This window comes from Bos taurus, chromosome 16, assembly GCF_002263795.3.
Source record: "Bos taurus isolate L1 Dominette 01449 registration number 42190680 breed Hereford chromosome 16, ARS-UCD2.0, whole genome shotgun sequence".
Classification (NCBI taxonomy): Eukaryota; Metazoa; Chordata; class Mammalia; order Artiodactyla; family Bovidae; genus Bos; species Bos taurus.
The window spans coordinates 45660166-45676765 of record NC_037343.1 but is presented as its reverse complement, the minus strand read 5'-3'; the positions used below and the strand labels follow the sequence as shown (position 1 = coordinate 45676765).

The 16600-nt window shown below is 48.9% G+C and overlaps 1 protein-coding gene across 6 annotated transcripts in view; it reads left to right on the top strand.

Annotated features, from left to right (window-relative positions):
- CAMTA1 (calmodulin binding transcription activator 1) overlaps nt 1-16600 on the top strand; it is a 994006-nt gene that overhangs the window by 935550 nt on the left and 41856 nt on the right. The window contains exon 1 of one of the 6 annotated variants that reach the window (XM_024976752.2): nt 3053-3167. The exons of 4 other annotated variants lie outside the window; for them this stretch is intronic. Coding sequence is in view for 1 of the 2 variants with exons in the window: in XM_059875733.1 (XP_059731716.1) it covers nt 6616-6694 (79 nt within the window). In the remaining variant the exon portion in view is untranslated. Of the gene's footprint in view, nt 1-3052; nt 3168-3973; nt 6695-16600 lie in introns of those variants that run through there. One more of the 6 variants, XM_059875733.1, reaches the window with a different exon arrangement.

Below are 16600 nucleotides of genomic sequence, written 5' to 3'. Positions count from 1 at the left end.
CCATAGCCATGGATACTTGGATAAACATTTCTTTCATGCCAGGTGGACATGGGCTGCTGCAGGAAGGGTGAAGGGTCATGGCAGTCAGTGGGGATGGCCAGGTCTGAACCAGAACCGAACTTCCATCTTTTTAAAAGCAAATCCAAGGAGGGCAGGAAGTAAAAACCAACTTCCCCACATGAAAGATAGAAAAGACTAGAGGTGTTCTCTTTAGTTGGGGTCCAGGTAACTGAACCTGGACCCAACATCCTGAGTTCCCTGCACTGTCAAGTATAAAGGCAGGTGTTGCCCCTTGTGATCCCACCTCCCCAGCTGGTCTCTGTTGCTCCCAGTTCACTCAGAGCAATTCAACACCTATTAGCAGGGTCCTTCCAGTATGCATGATGCTGTGCAAGGTGCCAGGATAAGTTGAGATTCCATTCCTGTTCTCAAGGAGATTAGCGGTGTCTCTTTCTTAGCTAGTAATAACTAACTTTTAAAAATACTTATTATCAGGAAGACCCCCTGGAGTAGGAAATGGCAACCCACTCCAGTATTCTTGTCTGGAGAACCCCATGAAGAGAGGAACCTGGCGGGCTACAGTCCACTGGGGTCTCAAAGAGTTGGACATGACTGAAGCAATTTAGCAGGCTTAGCATGTGTTGAGGTACAATATACATGTGGAAATTGCATATATCATAAGTATGTGAAACTCAGCTCAATGAGTTTTCACAATCTAAAACCAGTGCCCAGATCAAGAGAACATCACCAGAAACTCAGAAGCCCCCTCTCCTTCCAGTCACTATCCACCACCCCAAGATGTTCTAAAAACATAGAGAGAGCTAACTTTTTAATAAGTATACCTCAAGTGCCAGGCACTGATATAAGCATCTTACATCTACTAGCTCATCTAATTCTCACCCATAGATAGGAAGGCACAGTTAGCAAGCGGGGGAAATCTAACTAACATTGTCCCCAGCTACTACCCTTACATTGCCTCCCCTGGAAACAAATAGAACCTGCTCACCCTGTGTTGAAATAGTGGTGCATAATAATGATCCTGGGGCTGCTCTGTGGAGAGCAGCCTGGGGATTTGAGTTAGGCCTTAATGGATAAGAATGCACCTAGCAGATAAAGGGGAGAAGGCACATAAGCACAGTTGGGAAGTGCAGGGGTCCAGTGTGGTGAGAGCAGGGGGCAGGCAATGGAGGTAGGAGTGAGTATGAAGGACTTGTTGGAGCAGGACTGTGAGTGCTCAAGAGTGTTCTGACTTTGCCAGAGCAGGTGAGGGACCCGCTGGGGTTTAGTCAGTGGTCAGCCCCCAAGAGTGAGGCCATAATCCACTTGCTAGCTTTCCTGGTTCAGAGGCGTGGCACAGGATGGAGGCAGCCCACCCACCGCCAAAAGATGTCCTTGGTTTGGTCTCTAAACGAGAACTCTATTTTGGTTGTATAGTCTCGAGGGTTGTGCAAAATTCTCTGGCTGTTTTTGTGTGTGTTTTGCTGCTGTTTAGTCACTAAGTCATGTCCGACTCTTTGGGACCCCATGCACTATAGCCCACCAGGCTTCTTTGTCCCTGGGATTCTCCAGGCAAGAATACTGGAGCGGGTTGCCATCTCCTTCTCCAGAGATCTTCCCGACCCAGGGATCGAACACAGATCTCCTGCATTGGCTGGCAGATTCTTTTCCGCTGACCCACCAGGGAAGCCCACACAGTCTCGAGGGTTGTGCAAATTTCTCTGGTTTTCCTGTGTGTTTGGGTAGGCTCAGAAAAAAGAGACTCCGCCCCCATCTTTTGCGACTCTTTTTAACCCAGATGGCAGAGAGGAGACATAACCAATTTTTAAGATAATTAAGAATATGAAGAAAAAAGGAGAAGATGGGCTCATCACAAGCCTGCGTGGGTCAAGCACTTTCTCTGTGCAAGGCCGTGGGTGGGGTTAATTTAAATGAAAGCAGAAGGGGTGATGCTGTCCATCTGAGATGCCTGGGAAGGCTGCTTGGAAACCTGAGTCTTAATGGAGAGGTGTGACTTGGGCTTGAGGCGGGAAGCGAGAGGATATTATGCATAAGTATCCAAGTGAGAAAGCCGAAGCCAGAACTTTTGGACACCAGGGTTAGAGTCGAGGGATGGGCGGAGGCCCTGGAACTCCAGCTAAGGAGGTCCGGCGCTGTGCCACCGAAATGGGCGTCTCAGATGCTCCTGAACTCCCACGGGAGCCGTCCTGCACCGGCCCCGCCCTGGTCGACGACCCGAGCCCCTCCGCACTGCGGCTCGGGGACCCGCCCAAGTGCCCCGGCGGCCTCCTGAGCGCTGTCCCGCGTCCGCAGCCGTCGGCCGGTGGCCGCGCCCCTCCTTCGCGCCCAGCCCTCCGCGCTCCCCTGCTCGCCGCGCAGCGCCGGCTCCTCCCGGGGCTGCATTGCAGACGCCGCCGCCGCAGGGTGCGCCTGGGATGCGCTGGGAGCCCGCGCACGCAGGGCTACTGGGTGCGGGGCTTCCTGGCAGACCCGACGGCGCCCCGGGGCTCGGAGCCGGCGGCCGGGTGCAGGGCGGCTCCGGGAGCAGGGAACACGCAGCCCGAGCGCCCCCGCCGCGCGACACGAGCTCCGGGGGCCGTGGGCCCGGGGGAGCGGGCGCGGCCGTCGGGCTCGGAGTCGTCCCTGCCCTCGAGTGGACCTCGGCCACCCGGCTGGCGGGTCTCTTGGAACCTGGACTGGGGGTGGCCAGCGGCTTCGCGAAGGGTCGTGGCGCGCCCGGAGCCGCGGGGCCGCGCTCCGCCCGCACCCTCCGGGCCGGGCCCGCCGCCGTCCAGCGCGGCGCCGCGCGGCTCGGGCGCAGTTCCGGCGCAGTCCCCGCGCCGAGCGGCTCCGCGCCCCACACCTGCCTCTGCCCGGCTCCGGGTGACGTGGCGCTCTCCGACTGGTCCTCGCGGCCAGGAGGGCGGGGCCGAGGCCGGTGAGCTCACCGCCGCGCCCCGCCATTGGCCCGGGCGGTGCACTCGGGCTGTGGCGGGGAGACAACGGTACCCGGAGCTCGAGTCGTTCCAGCTGCGGCGTGTGGAGCTGAGCGGGTCGGGGCAGGGCTGGGCTGTCGGGCCGGGCCGGGCGGGGCCGCGCGGGAGGAGGAGGAAGACAGAGGCGGCTCGGCGCCAGCCCGACGGAGCTTTGGCCGTGCTTACCAAGTCCGAGTGAGTGTGCGTGCGGCCGAGGGGAGAGTCGGCCCGGCGCGTGCGGGGCGAGGGCGGCGGCCGACGGGGGCGCGCGGGGCGGCCCAGCGCGCGGGGGCGGGGCCGGGGGCGGGCGCGCGCCGCGGCCGGGGCGTGGGGAGCACCCGTGCTCGCGGCGGGGGCGCGCGTGTTTACGCGGAGTTGGGGGAGGGAGCGTGTCGGAGGATCGGGTGCGGGGACACGCGCGCTTGTGGAGGCGCGGGGGGAGGGCGTGGGAGGGGCGCGCGTGTTCACGGGAGGGAGGAGTGTGTTTGGACGACGAGTGCGCGTGGGGGCCGGCGAGAGTGTTTACGGGGCGAGCGTGCGGGAGGGGGTGTTTGGATGAGCGTGCGGGGCTTGTGTGGATGGAGCCAGGGGGAGGGCGTGCGCATGTTTGCGGGGCGGGGGCCCAAACACGGGTGTTTACGGAGTGAGTGGGAAGGTGGGGGGGGGCGCGCGAGCTGATGGAGAGAGCGCAGTGGCCCGGTGTGTTTTGACGCGTGAGTGCGCGTGGGTCCCGGCGTGTTTACCGAGTGTGTCTGGGTGGGGTGTGCCCACGCGTGTTCGTGGGGAGCGTGGGGTGCGAAAGGGACGAGTCCGGGAGAGCGCGCACGTGTGGTGGGGAGCTGGGGGTGCGGGCGTGGGTGTGCGGACACAAGTGTGCGCGCGAGCCAGTGGGAGTGTTTGGGTGAGTGGCGGCCTGGCGATGCGCGTGCGGGGAGTGGCCGCGTCGGGGGAGCGCGGGCGCGAGCGGCGCGGGCGCCCGTGGGCCGCCGGCTGGTTTTTGTTTGCGAAGCGCGTCCGGGCGGCGGGCTTTTCGGATGGAGTGCTCGCTCCCGCGGCCGGGCGCGGGGAGAGGGGCCGAACCGCCTGGCTCTCGGCCCCCCGGCGCCTCTGCGGGATCCGGCGGTTGGAGGCTGCCTTTTGCTAGCAGGCCAATGGAGTGAATGAACGTTTTATTAATCTGTGCGTAGAACACGGCGGGGAAAGTTGGTTGAATTCAGAATCTAAAGATTTGGAAGAACTTCCTGAGAGCTTTGCTTACTTGCAGACCAGGGACGGGAGAGGCGCCTTGACCCTGTCTTCCACCAGCCAGGCTCAGCGTGACCTTCTTGCATTTATAAGATCTCTCCTGCTTTGGTCGCCTTGGTATTGCACAATGTCAGAGGCTGCCCCGGTGGTTTTCAAATGTTTGAGACCGTTTTTCAATCTTTAAATTTGTGCAGGCATCGAATATCTGAAAACGTAATACCCTTGCAAATTATCTTCTCAATCAATGGCTTCACCAGGGAATGATGGCAGCTTTAAAGCCCGTTTTGTATTTCGTTCACCATTGCTTAGCATGATTTCTACTGGTAAATCTGAAGTACCTAATTGGCAAAGCAGATGCAGTAAACAGAAGAGCTGTCAGATAATTATGAAGTGCCTCGTGTATTTGTTTGCTTGAATGCATTATATTTCTTCCCCCAGTGGGGCCAAAACCTGGAATTTAAAAATTGTGCTCAAAGTTTTATCACACACGATAAAATGTCTGGTTCGTGTAAAGGAGTCCTTTTCTCTCTCGGTCTAAAGGAGTTTTTCAGAGTTTCTCTACAGAATCTGTGTCTTACGAACTATTGCTTGGGAACCTAATTAAAAGAAATATATTAAGCAGTAGCACTTTTCATGGTGTTTGTTTATAGAAAGATATTTCTTATTTTAAGACCCAAATCAGATGATAGCAAAGAGGCTTGTGTGTGTTAGTCACTCAGTCGTGTCTGACTCTTTGTGAGCCCATAGACTGTAGCTCCCCAGGCTCCTCTGTCCATGGGATTCTCCAGGCAAGAATACTGGAGTGGGTTGCCATTCCCTTCTCCAGCAAATAAACTTATGTTTCTCTTTTTTCTTAGTATTAGATTTCAGGAATACAACAATGTTTAATGTTCTAGAAACAACATTTGCTTACAGGGTATGCATTTCCCAAATAAATTCAGCTAGGTGAAAACAAGCAGAGGACTGCCTCCAATTCCTAAGGGACCTGCACCCACTCATCCTAATTATGTTCCAAATAACCGGAGTGGAAGCTCAGTATTTAGTGCAGTGGTTAATAACATCATATCCCTCAAGGATTCTTACCAACTCTTGTGCTTTTGTGGTAAACATGTAGAGACCCCTTATTATTTTCTTCAGTCCTCTGTGGAGGGCTCTGCTGGGCCTTCCTGCTTGTTACAGCAGCTGGCGCTGATGTAGGACATCCATGTTGGGCTGTCCTAGGAAACATGGGTAATGGTGGAACTGAAAATTTTTTACTTCACCGGAGAAAGATGGTGAAGTTAAAGAATCAGTTGACCTTGAAAGTTTCCCACGAGAAAGGTGTGAAGCACGTATTGATGGCCAGGATTCCAGTGCTCAGCTCAGCTTGTGATCCTAGGCATTCTGGCACTGCCGGAAATGTCCTTTTCAGTTATCGAGAGTTGTCTTTGGGAGCCATCATAATTTTTCTGATGTTTTCTAGCCTCGCCGTTGTGAACTTCTGACATTGCAGAGCTGTACTTGTAGGCTGCCTGTTTAAATGTTTAAGGGAAATTTTATATTTTATTTTCACATTTACATTTCTTATCACCCAGAAGGGTCCATAAAGACCATTCTGTTAAAGTTGCCACCGTTCCTCTGCCAGTGCAGTGGTTTTTGGAAAGTCCTTTCTTCTTCCTTAGCGGTATCCACTACCCCACCCCTTTCACAAATGTTTCTGTGTGGCTGCCATATCTTCTTACACTTAAAAGGGTTTGCTCTCTGACTTAAAGTGGGTTAGTATTTGTATCCCATCGATCTTTTAGAAAGAAGACTCTCAGAGTGGTGCCAAGTGTTCATTGTTAAATATCAACGGTCGCATCTTGTCACACTACATAAGCTGAATATTCGAGAGTTTATTGCAGTTATATATTCCTTTGCCAGAAAGCTTTTGGCATCCACATGTGATGTAGTTTATTTGCGTACACCTCACCTTTTTTTTTTAAAGGGGGTTAAGGGAGCTTACATGACTTAGTGACTGAACAACAAGGAAGGTTACAGAGATACATATTATGTAGTGAAAATAGGTAAAATAAAGAGGGAGTAGGCAAAGGGAAAGCCAGGGTCCAGGGAAGTGAGTTGGGGGCACTAATGAAGATAGGACGGGACCTCCATTCCATAAAGCCTTGCACACCTTCTGGAGGCGTGCCGAGTACTGCCTTCTAAGCCCTCTGGAAATTGTAGACGTGACACCGGCTTAATTTTCTCTTTCTTACCTCTCACTTGTCATTTGTTGATGTTCAGTGGCCCTGTCATATCTGACTCTTTGTGACCTCATGGACTGCAGCATACCAGTCTCCCCTGTGCTTCACTGTCTCCCAGAGTTTGCTCAAACTCATGCCCTTTGAGTCGGTGATGCTGTCCAGCCATCTCATCCTCAATGCCATTCGTCGTCTTATATTTCATGGAAGTTCTGACAGCCATCGATGAACTCTGTTGGTGGGAAAAGTCTAAACGAGGTACATTGAATCAGCTTAAAAACTGCAGGTTAATATCAGTCACTTTGAACATTTAGGAAGTGCCAGGGAACCTGCTGGGTGACCCCTCACCTGAGGACATTGGAGCTCCTGATCATGAAAGTCACGGTGAGGGGCTTTACCCTGCCTAAGGGGGTTGCCCCCTAGTCAAATGCCTGGCTTTTCTTTGTAACAAGTGCCTCCAAATGTATCAAATGTACATTTATCAACTACCAAAATGAACCAGTCTATTTTTTTTACCTTCCTTCTTCTGACCTTACCCACCCTCCAAACCTGATCCCCTACTTTGTTTCCCCACATCCCCCCCGCCCCAGCAGCTACTCAGCATGAACCCTTTAAAATTCTTCCTCCTTATTCTCTGAGCCCAACTCATACCTGATCTCATTAATGAACCCTTTATCCTCAGCTCCCAGATTAGATTAGTGGCTCTTTGCGGGGCAGGCTGGCACTGAAGCTGTGTCTCCCCCTACTGACCCTGAACTTTAATAAATACTGCTCGTTGACCACAAAATCGTATGCATGGTGTTACTCCTCAGAGTGAGTGAGAAGAACGTAAGAGGAGTGTTCTGAAACAAACATGACTCTGATCCTATTTCGTGCATTCAGTTCAGTCTTGCCTGTTGGTAATTCAGACCCAAGCTCCACAGGGTCTCCCATTCAGGTTCATTCACCATCCCTAGCAGATTTGGGTTTCCATTTAAGTGGTCCTGAAGTGGCTTTAAAAGTCTTGGCCCTTGCCAATGTTAAATAGCAGGGTCTAACACCTGAGTCATCTTTGGGGCTCTCTTAAGATTGGCCAGAAACTTGCTGAAATGTGCGAAGGTAACAGCTCTTTGCTTGAATATAGTATGGTAAGGTGTTTTTGTTTTAGCTCTACCTCTAAGTAAATGGGAAATCATAGGTAACTCACCTTACAGCCCTGGATCAGTGCCTCACCTGTTTTCTAAGCCTATTAGTAGTGGTTCAGGAAATTAACTTAGTGGAGTGTCATTAGTTATTAAAATCAGAATGCATTGCATGTAGTATGGTCAGTATCAATTTGCGAAGTCTTTGTTTCAGAGGGGGGTGTGTGTGTGCATGTGCACGTATTGGGCTCTGTTTCTTTCTGTGGGCCACAGTCAAACCTGTTGAAAGCCGCTGGATTAGATAATTCATAATTGTCTTTAAATCTCAGTGTCTTCCCAGTTGGCGCTAGTGGTAAAGAACCTACCTCCCTGTGCAGGAGACCTAGAGACAGGGGTTCAATCCCTGAGTCAGAAAGATCCCCTGGAGGGGAGGGCATGGCAACCCACTCCAGTATTCTTGCCTGGAGAATCCCGTGGACAGAGGAGCCTGGCAGGTTACAGTCCACAGGGTTGCAAAGAGTCAGACATAAACTGAAGTGACTTAGCAGCAGCAGCAGCAGCAATTCGGTAGTGATTCTCTTTTGTGGGATGTGTCTGTTGTTATGACTGTCAGTTTGGCAGTGGGTTAAGGCCAGAAAGAGTTAAAATACTTCTGTAAGTATTTAATTCAACAGCAGAAGGTGTCTAGCTAGGCAGGAGCTTAGTGTACCTTTCTCTGTTTTTCTGATGTATTTGGGTAATCAGAATGTTTCAAATGAGAATGACAGTTTATTTCTGCCAGAATTTGTCCCATGTTTAATAGGGATCTTTGAATGATTCTTAGGTACTGTCACTAAGGTCTGTTTAATGAAACTGATTTTTTTTTTTTTGGTAAGTGAAAGTAGAACTTTTCTAGGATTTATTAGTGGAAGGATCCACATTTCAGTTGATGGATTCACCTCAGGCCCCTCTTTTAGCCTTATGTGACAGAACTCTAACTGGCTTCTATTAAAAAAAAAAACAAAAAACAATTTATTGACTCTCCTGAAGTCCGGTTTGGAGTTGTCTTCAAGTACAGCTGCTTCCAGATGCTCAAGTGATGTCGCTAGGAACCTGTCTCTCTGTCTCTTGGCTCTCTTCTCCTCTGTGTTGATTTTCTTCTCAGGCAGTAGTTTCTGAAGTTGTAGCAAGATGGCCCTCTCAAGCTCCAGGCTTATATTTTGCCAGTTTAGCAAATATTTCTGGGAAGATGGCACTTCTTTCCCAGGACTTCCAGGAAATGTTCTGTTGCTGGCCCACTTTGACTCCTGTGTCCAATCACTTGAAGAAGGAGGGGTGGTACCCTCATTAGCGAGACCTGACTCGCCCGCCCCTGGAGACAAGAATTGGGGTTAGAACCACCTGAACTGAGGAGAAACACAGAGTCATGGCCAGTGTCCAGGGAAGGGATGCTGAGCAGGCATACTGCGCTGATCTTCACCCTTGAGTCTCATATTCCTTGAGAAAGCACCCTTCATTCTGAAACTGCAGAAGCTTATAAAAAGGCTCATTCCATACTTTCATTTTCGTGGTCCCATTTTAACTGAAGGCTCCCCAGGATCATCACCTTTCAGTAGACTTTTAAATGGGTACTGACTAACATTCCCTAAGATCATTTTCAGAAAATACGATTCAGGTCCTTAATATTGCTCTCTGTGGTTTGGAATCATCCACTAAAGATTTCTTTAAATACGCTTTTGTCTTTTCTAGTGAAAGAAACCACTCATTCCATTCTAGCCAGAATCGATGCCTCTGGCATTTGTGTGTGCATGTGAAAGATGTTTTATCTAATAATGTAAAAAATAGGAAGTGCCCATCCTAAAGTTCATGCTATTCTAAAAACTTAAAGGTAAGTTAAGTAATATTTCCCAAACAGTGCAGTAAATGGTGGGTAGATTCCCAGGCTAGACTGAGAACAAAAACCTTTTGAATCCATAATAGATACTCAGAATTTGCAGAAGAAAAATTTAAAATAATGTGTGTGCATGCATATAGCCGTATAAACTATAAAATATTGAACTAACTAGTCTACATAATATATATACATAGCCTATACTTACATGTTCCAAAACAAATGGAAAAATGAACTGCACATTTGAATATTAAATGAACCTTCTTGAAATACTAATAAATGTATACATAAAAGAATTTCAGTCAATGGAACCTTATTGGTGAAGATTCTTAATTTACTGGTGGAACCCTAAATGATTCTCAGAAATGACAAACTCCAGCTGTCTAACTTTTTAGAGGAATAAACCCAGAGAAAGTAAATAATTTCAGTTTCTTGATAACCCTAACAATCTTATTATCCATGATTAGTTCAGTTCAGTTCAGTTCAGTCGATCAGTCATGTCCGACTCTTTGCGACCCCATGGACTGCAGCACGCCAGGCTTCCCTGTCCATCACCAACTCCTGGAGCTTGCGCAAACTCATGTCCGTTGAGTCGGTGATGCCACCCAACCATCTCATCCTCTGTCGTCCCCTTCTCCTCCTGCCTTCACTCTTTCCCAGCATCAAGGTGTTTTTCCAATGAATCAGTTCTTTGAATCAGGTAGCCAAAGTATTGGAGCTTCAGCATCAATCCTTCCAATGAATATTCAGGATGGATTTCCTTTAGAATGGACTGGTTGGATCTCCTTGCAGTCCAAGGGACTCTCAAGAGTCTTCTCCAACACCACAGTTCAAAAGCGTCAGTTCTTTGGCAATCCATGATCATTACAGTCATATTTTTATTATTAAATTGAACAAAAGAGAGAATGACAGAAATCCTTCTGCTGTATCTCCAAGAGTTAGAACAATGAAAAGGGAAGGAAAATGTGGCTAAAGAGGTGGTTCAGTGTGTCAGAGGTTGTCTGAGGAAGAATTGACTGAACACAGGCAATGAGAGGAGGAGCCCCCTAAGGAGGGAGACTGGAGGCAGTGGGAGGCGATGTGGGGTCAAGCAGCTTCCCACGCTAGTTCCTGGGTGATGTTCACCATTAACCTCCATGACCTTACTGGGGTCTGTGGTAGGTTAAAGTGGACCGGGAGCTTCCTCACTCAGAGACTGTCTGTATCAAGGTATCCTTTAGGACTAGTTTTAGTTCCTAAACCCTTTTGTTGGAATTACTTATAAGACATGCATATAAGATGCTCCCCACCACAAAAAATGATCAGATAAGTGTTAGGAGACATGCCTGCCATTAGCTCTTTACCAGCAATTTATAGCGCACATTAGCGCAATAACTTCCCAGGTGGCTCAGGGGTAAAGAAGCCGCCTGCTAATGCAGGACATACAAGAGACATGGGTTTCACCCCAGGGCCAGGATGATCCCCTGGAGGAGGAAATGGCAACACACTCCAGTTTTATTGCCTGGAGAATCCCATGGACAGAGGAGCCTGGCAGGCTACAGTCCATGGGGTCACAAAGAGCTGGACATGCCTGAAGCGACTTAGCACGCACACACGCATTGCCTTTATTGCAAGGATGTTGAGGTCTGTTAAATCAGGGATACCCAACACCCCCACCCCGGGCCGTAGACCAGCATCATTCCATGGCCTGTTAGAACCCGACTGCACAGCAGAAGTTGAACAGTGGGCGAGCGAGCGAAGCTTCCTCTATATTTACAGCTGCTCCCTGTCATTCATGTTACTGCCTGAGCTCCACCTCCTGTCAGATCAGCAGTGGCATTAGATTCTCATAGGAGCTCAAACCCTCCTGGGAGCTGTGCACTCGAGGGATCTAGGTTGTGTACTCCTTCTGAGAATCATCCTCAGACCATCCCTCTACTCCGTCCATGGAAACATTTCTCCCTGGTTCCCAAAAAGTTTGGAGACCACTGCATTATGTCACAGCCTTTCTTACTAGTATCTTCTCTCAGCACTCAGTACCTAGAAGAGCCATGCTGTCCACAGCAATTGACAGTGATCTTGATCTTGCCTCCCTTTTTTGCTTTGTTTGCTAAGTTCAGCCAAATTTGAGGCTCACAGTTAACCATCTTAGAGGATACTTAGTGTGTATTTTCTGTATAACAGCTTTATGTGAGCTTTCATTTACTCTTTTCATGAATCTCCATTTTCCCTAATCTCTTGTTAAGCATAAGTATTTTTATCAGTCATCTCAAAGGGACATACCTGGATCCAGGTTAAGTGAGAGAAGGAGGGAGTTAGAGAGGTTCGGGTAGGGGGGATAGGTGAAGGCAGGGAAGGGAGACCAGGGAAAGGGAAGAAGCAGGGAAGAAAAAGAGAGGGGGGCCATGTCAGGGATTTCTGATGGGTGTGTAGCAGGGTTAGCTCCCACTGCAGTTTGAGTTGGTTATTCCCCTTTTATTCCATCATTAACTGCTCCCTGAACCTTTAGACCAGCTATACTCGGAGTGGGATGATTTTTGTTGTTGTTTAGTCGCTATGTTGTGTCCAACTCTTTGCGACCCCATGGACTGTAGCCCACCAGGCTCTGCTGTCCATGGGATTTCCCAAGGCAAGAAGATGGGAGTGGGCTGCCATGCCCTCCTCCAGGGGATCTTCCCGGACCAGGAATCAAACCCAAGTCTCCTGCATGGCAGGCGGATTCTTTATCACTGAGCCACCAGTGAACCCCTATAGGATGATGAAAGAAGCCCGATTTGGAGAGGTCCCCAAGGATAGCAAGATGACCCGAAAACTGTTGTATCCCCCACCCCCCGGCAAGTTGCATCCCCATTGAGTGAAAAGTGCTATATAAGGTTTTAGCTTTTCCACCTAATCCAAGGGATGTTTGAATAGTGGCCTCAGTAATACATTCATTGAGGCCTCACTCGTTTGGAATTTGTAAAAATTTGAAGATGACTCGAGTCTAGGCATGGAGTGCTGATAGAAGATGTATTGGGTTGGCCAAAAAGTTTGTTTGGTTTTCTGTATGTGCTTATGGGAAAACCAAAAAGAACTTCTTAACCAACCCAGTAATATCAAATAGTTTAAGCCCTGCCAAACTCAAAATTTGTGGAAGCGAGTAGCCTGCAGACACAGGAGAGCAGCCCTTGATGTGTTTCTAAGCAGTGAGAAGGGAATGGTAACTCACTCCAGTATTCTCGCCTGGAGAATCCCATGGACAGAAGAGCCTGGCAGGCTACCCAAGTCCATGGGGTCCCAAAGAGTCAGACCAGCTAAGAAACTAACACTTTCACTTACTTTCACTTTTTTTCTGGAGCCAGTACACAAAATGGTCCTCATAGGGATCACAACAGTACTGAATAAAGGAGCTTACTGGTTAAAATTTTTCTATGGGTCTGGTGGTTCCCTTGGAGAAGTATTTTATTTTGTAATAAAATGATTAAAGTGGTATAACTTTGATCTTTAAAACTATTTCTCTATCTGTCAGAAAGACCTATGATAAATTGTAAAACAGTATCTTTAGATCATTTTATCTGTTTTCACCTTTTTAAAAAATACATCCAGTATTTTAAAGCAGTATAGCTATTTCTTTTAAAATAGAGACATTTCAGTCAATTGATTTGAAAAGGACCTCTTCTTCTATATTTATCCCAGAGTTTTACAGAATCTTACGTCATTGTAGAAAAAAAAAGTACTGTAGTTAGTACACTTTCGAGTTCTCTGTAGAATCCAGAGTTTAAAAAAATGTGTATTTGTGGAACATCTTGGACTTAAACTCTCTCACGAGGTCGCAGGACAGCTTGGGAACATCGGCACCCTACAGTTAGCCCAGGGAGAAAGCCTTGAGGCTCTAAGCAATGTGTGGGGAGTGAGCTGGAAAGAGCGAGAGGCGGCTTTCAACCAGAATCCCAAATGCACTGTGCGCGGTGTTTCACTCAGATGCTGAAAATCACCAGAAACTCAGGGCAAACAACATCTCTTGTGATGAGCAGCATTCTCTAGAAGCACCCAGGACTTTTTAAAAAACAAAACAAAAACAAAAACCTTTGCCCCAAGTACCTTGTAACACTTCTCATTGGCAGTTTTCTTTTTTGTTGTATATTCGACTTTCCCTGAATCGTCTCTGTCCCCCCGCCTTGTCGTGGAGCAGCGCTGCTCAGGCAAAAGCGTTATCCTGTGTCTGGCTCGGTCAGTTTGTTTGTTTTCACGGGCCTGGTCCCCAACCTGTTTGATGGGATTAGGGAAGAGAGAAAGGGAGGAACTGCTTTTTGTAACCTGGCTGGAGGAAAGTCACCTGGAAATGATGAATGGAAACAAATATTTTGTCCTACGCAATCTCCTTTGCCTTGTCCTGCTCGTAATTCACACTTTATCTTTTGAACAGAGGAAATTAAGTCCCTTGTTCAGTAAATGTTTATTTGGGGCCGACTATGTGCCAGGCCTCAGGAAGATGAGTGAACAGAGTAAAGGCAGGCACTGGCCCCATAGAACCGTCGAGGTTGCTCCATTGCCCTCTGCTTCCATCAGGATGGGGTTCTGGAAACGAAGGCACACGTCTCGTTTGGTTTTTGTGTCCCTGGTGGACACCGTGACAACTTGAGTTGTGCCGTTCACCGTTCACCCCTCGGACCCTGACAGGCACGAGGCAGTGCAGGCCCAGCAGGGGGTATGCACTTGACTTTCAGAGCAGGAGTCTGTTCTGGCCCTGATTCCCCATCCTTCTTCCCTGAGGACTCAGAGTGGTTTTTTTGGTACAGCTGGGCACCCCAGGACAACCTGCTGGCAGTTAATTAATGGATGCTTGCCCCTTGACAATTTCTGTGTGTTTTGTACAAGTTCCCGTCTTGGCAGTTGTGGTTCTTAAATGCAGGATTTTCCTTTACCACCTCATCTGGGTAAGATATTTAAAGTTCAGCACTCACTCACATCCTGACATCTTTTCCCTCTGAAGACCCCATTGGTAATGGTTACCAGGGGCGGGGTACGGGGGAGGAAGGAAGATGGGAGAGAAAGGATAGTTAGGGAGTTTGGAATCGACATGTCCACACTGCTATATTTAAAATGAATAACCAACAAGGACCTACGTACAGCACAGGAAACTGCTCAGTGTTATGTGGCAGCCTGGATGGGAGGGGAGTTTGGGGGAGAATGGATACATGTATATGTGTGGCTGAGTCGCTCTGCTGTCCACCTGAAGCTATCACAGCATTGTTAATCAGCTCTACTCCAATACAAAATAAAAAGTTAAAAATTTTGCATAGTGCTTACCTCTGAAGTTTAATATAATTTTAAGACATGTATTAGGAAAGAAATATTTTCATATCAGCCTTAACTTTTTAATAAACTGCATTTTATAATTGGAAAAAAAATATCCCGTTGGTGTCTGTGGTTTCCTCCATCGCTCCATGCATTTCTAGAATGTCTCAATCTGTACGTATCGTGCGTGTCGTGTGTATAGCAGCACTTGTCATTTTCACTGAAACTGTTGAGGCAGTGGCCTCCAAGTGAGGTGCTTTGGGGGACATTAGCAAGCCTCCTCTTTTGTAGACTTGATGAAGGTAGGTGGCGCGTCTGTCAGAGTTCCCATCTCCTTTGCTCTCACGCTCACTAGCTGCAGTTCTGCGGCCTTGAACTGCAGTTGCTTTGCTGTTTGATTGGCAGTGAGGTTGGCTCCTGTGTAATCCGGGTGCTTGTACACTCTGGATGCCGTGTCATGATCCAGCTGAGCTCCTTGGGTTCCACTGAGCCTTTGTGTGCTTAGAGGATAGAGGCTGGGTCTCTTTGCCTGCCTTGCACTGAAGGATTTCAAAGGAGAAATCCTTGTAGGTTGGCTTTGCGCCCCTCATAAGTTCGTCTCATCGCTCTTCATCAGCTTAAAGGGTTTTTCCCCGTTGCACCTGAGACTCTGACTTTGTGAGCAGTGTGAACCATAGACCAGGAAGAAATCCAAATCCCCCATCCTGGCCAATGAAGACGGTCTTAAGAAGGCTTGCTGACGTCCATTACTGGTGTCTTGGTCCATAGAGTTGGGGAGTTGTGAAGAAGTGGAGGAAGGCAGTTTTTCCTAAGGCTAAATTTAGCCGTTGCTTTGGAAAATCAGAGTGGTACAGCTTGTGCCTTATCTCCAGGCAGGCCTCACCCTCTCCCCTGCACTTGGACGTCTTCAGCAGCTATCCTGGGAGGAGCCGCTCTGGGCACTCTGGCCGCCCCTCGATTCTGGGAAGGAATTAAGCGACTTCGTGTTTCCCATCCTTCTGAGCTCCCCTGCAAAATGCTGGCGGCTTCCTCGGCGGCAGTTACAGTTCTCTACAGAAATAGCCGGAGTCATGCCTCCTTATGCTTCAGCAGCCCTTACTGCCAGCATGGCCAAGGGCTGGCCACGGAACAGGAGACACGGCCTCTGGTCCCCGGTCCAAATAGCAACCAGAGGGCACATGTGCGCCAGAGCCACAAATAACGTGTTTTAAAATAGCAGATGGTATTTGATGATCGCGCCTTCATTCATTTACCTGCCAAGGCAAAACTTTCTCTCCTGCTCTGGCAGTGAGACCAGCGGTAGCCCGGGTTGAGCAGTTGTCATAACAAGCTCTCGGGGTTGCAGATGTTATTTGTTTGCTGATTTTCAGGCTGTGCAAATCCACACCCACTTTCTAAGGCTGTTCTCGAAAATCTCTCTTTGGTCTCACAGTAAGAATGTCCCATTTCTCCAACAGCTGAACCCGTTAAGCACTTGGGTAACTACCTAGAGGTAGTCCTTTCATCAAGGTGCACTGCCAGGCACCGTGATCCAAGTACTTCATTTCCCTGGGGAAAGTGGGAACACCTGAAGGGTGAGGATCCGTATTGATAACAGGGATCTCAGTGGATAAAGGAAAGTGACATTGCGTGAAATTCCGGCTTGTGTCTATGGAGAAGTCAGGTTTTCCACGCCTTTTCTGCCAGAGTCTTGCACCAACACACGGCACTTACGTAATTTGCTTACCTGAGCCCCAAGGAAAGGGCAGCCACCCAGGGAAACGCCTAGAGCTTTCTCACGTGCTTGCACAACAACTCCACTGGGCTTCAGTCATCTTGAATGCTCTTTGTCTCCCTGAGAATAGAGGATAAAATGGGCTAGTGTATGTAAAGCCCCCTGGAGCCCACTGTGGAGAGTAGAGGTCATTTGGAGCCCTC